Source organism: Fonticula alba (assembly GCF_000388065.1).
Source record: "Fonticula alba strain ATCC 38817 unplaced genomic scaffold supercont2.2, whole genome shotgun sequence".
Lineage (NCBI taxonomy): Eukaryota > Rotosphaerida > Fonticulaceae > Fonticula > Fonticula alba.
In genome coordinates, this window is record NW_009242972.1 from 3,783,296 (window position 1) to 3,784,651 (window position 1,356).

The 1,356-nt window shown below is 67.8% G+C and overlaps 1 protein-coding gene across 1 annotated transcript in view; it reads left to right on the forward strand.

Moving 5' to 3' along the window:
- H696_01783 (hypothetical protein) overlaps nucleotides 1–1,356 on the forward strand; it is a 3,028-nt gene continuing 1,672 nt past the window's right edge. The window contains exons 1-3 of the mRNA XM_009495691.1: nucleotides 1–287; nucleotides 426–557; nucleotides 735–1,195. Coding sequence (XP_009493966.1) covers nucleotides 84–287; nucleotides 426–557; nucleotides 735–1,195 — 797 coding nt within the window. The 5' untranslated portion in view covers nucleotides 1–83. The remainder of the gene's footprint in view (nucleotides 288–425; nucleotides 558–734; nucleotides 1,196–1,356) is intronic.

Sequence of the window (1,356 nt, forward strand, 5' to 3'; positions counted from 1 at the left end):
CCCGCCTCTTCCTCGTCTTTGTCTCTTCTCTCTCTCTCTCCCCATCCCCGTCCCCCGCTGCCTTCGCCGCCGCCGCCATCACCATGACCAAGATCAACCTCACTTGGAATAAGAAGAATTTCCCCGGTGTGGAGATCGACACCTCCAACCCCGACCAGGCCTTCGAGCAGCTGCAGAAGACCATCTGTGACCTGACCAGCGTCGAGCCGGCCAACCAGAAGATCTTCTTCGCTCGACGCATGCTTCGCTCTGGCGCGGACCTGACCGCGGCCGGTGGCCTCACCGAGGTGCGCTGCCTGCCGTGGCCCCCCCCCCCCCCCCCCCCCTTCTCCGCCCCTCCTACTCTTCTGCCATGCCCGGCCATCCCGCGGCCCTTTGCCCACTTGCTCACCCCGGTCCCGCCTCGGCCCCTTCATCATCCTCAGAATGCCACCGTCATGCTGGTCGGCACGGCCACCGCCACGCTCAAGGCCATGGCCGACGCGGCTTCCTCGGCCGCGGCTCGCGCCCCCGAGCAGAGCGATAGCATGGATGTCGCGGCGGACATCCCCTCCGGCGTGCGTCTCCCCCTGCTCCCATGTGACCTGGGGCCTGGTCGGCCCACACCACCGGTTCCGCTCGCCCGCCCGCCCGCCCGCCCGCCCTCTTGCCCTGACCCCCTCCCACTGCCATGGTTGGCCTTTTTCCGGTCCCGCTTTTGCCTCCACCCGCCCCCCCCCCCTTCTGCCTCCCAGCCGCACCCCCTCAAGAACATCGGCAACACCTGCTACCTGAATGCCACCATCCAGAGCCTGCGCCTGGTGCCGGAGCTCCGGGACGAGCTGCGCAATGCCATGGTCACCCCCGGGGCGTCCGGGCGCTTCCCGGTGGCCCATCAGCTCCATGGGATCCTCAGCGCCCAGCCCGGGTCCGACAGCAATGTCAAGCCGGACCCCCTGGTGCAGGCCCTGCGCCGGGCGCATCCGCAATTTGCCCAGGTGGCCTCCGGCGGGGGGCCTTCCTCCGGTGGCAAGTGGGATGCCTCCAGCATGGCCAACCTCAGCACGCAGGACCTGGCCGCGGCGCTCATGCCTCCCCAGTACATCCACCAGGATGCCCAGGAATGCTGGTCGGCCTTGGTGCAGGACGCCGATCGGGCTACCGGCAATGCGTCGGCCGTGTCGCGGCTCTTCAACATTGTGACCACCATCTCGCGGTGCGTGCCGCCCGGTGGGCTTACTCTTGCCCGGTTGTGCATGTGTGACAAGTGCCACATGTGCACAGCCATGCGTGTGCCGCCGTCTTTCCGCCTCTCTCCCTCTCCCTCTCTCCCTCTCTCTCTCCCTCTCTCTCTCTCCCTCTCTCTCTCTCCCTCTC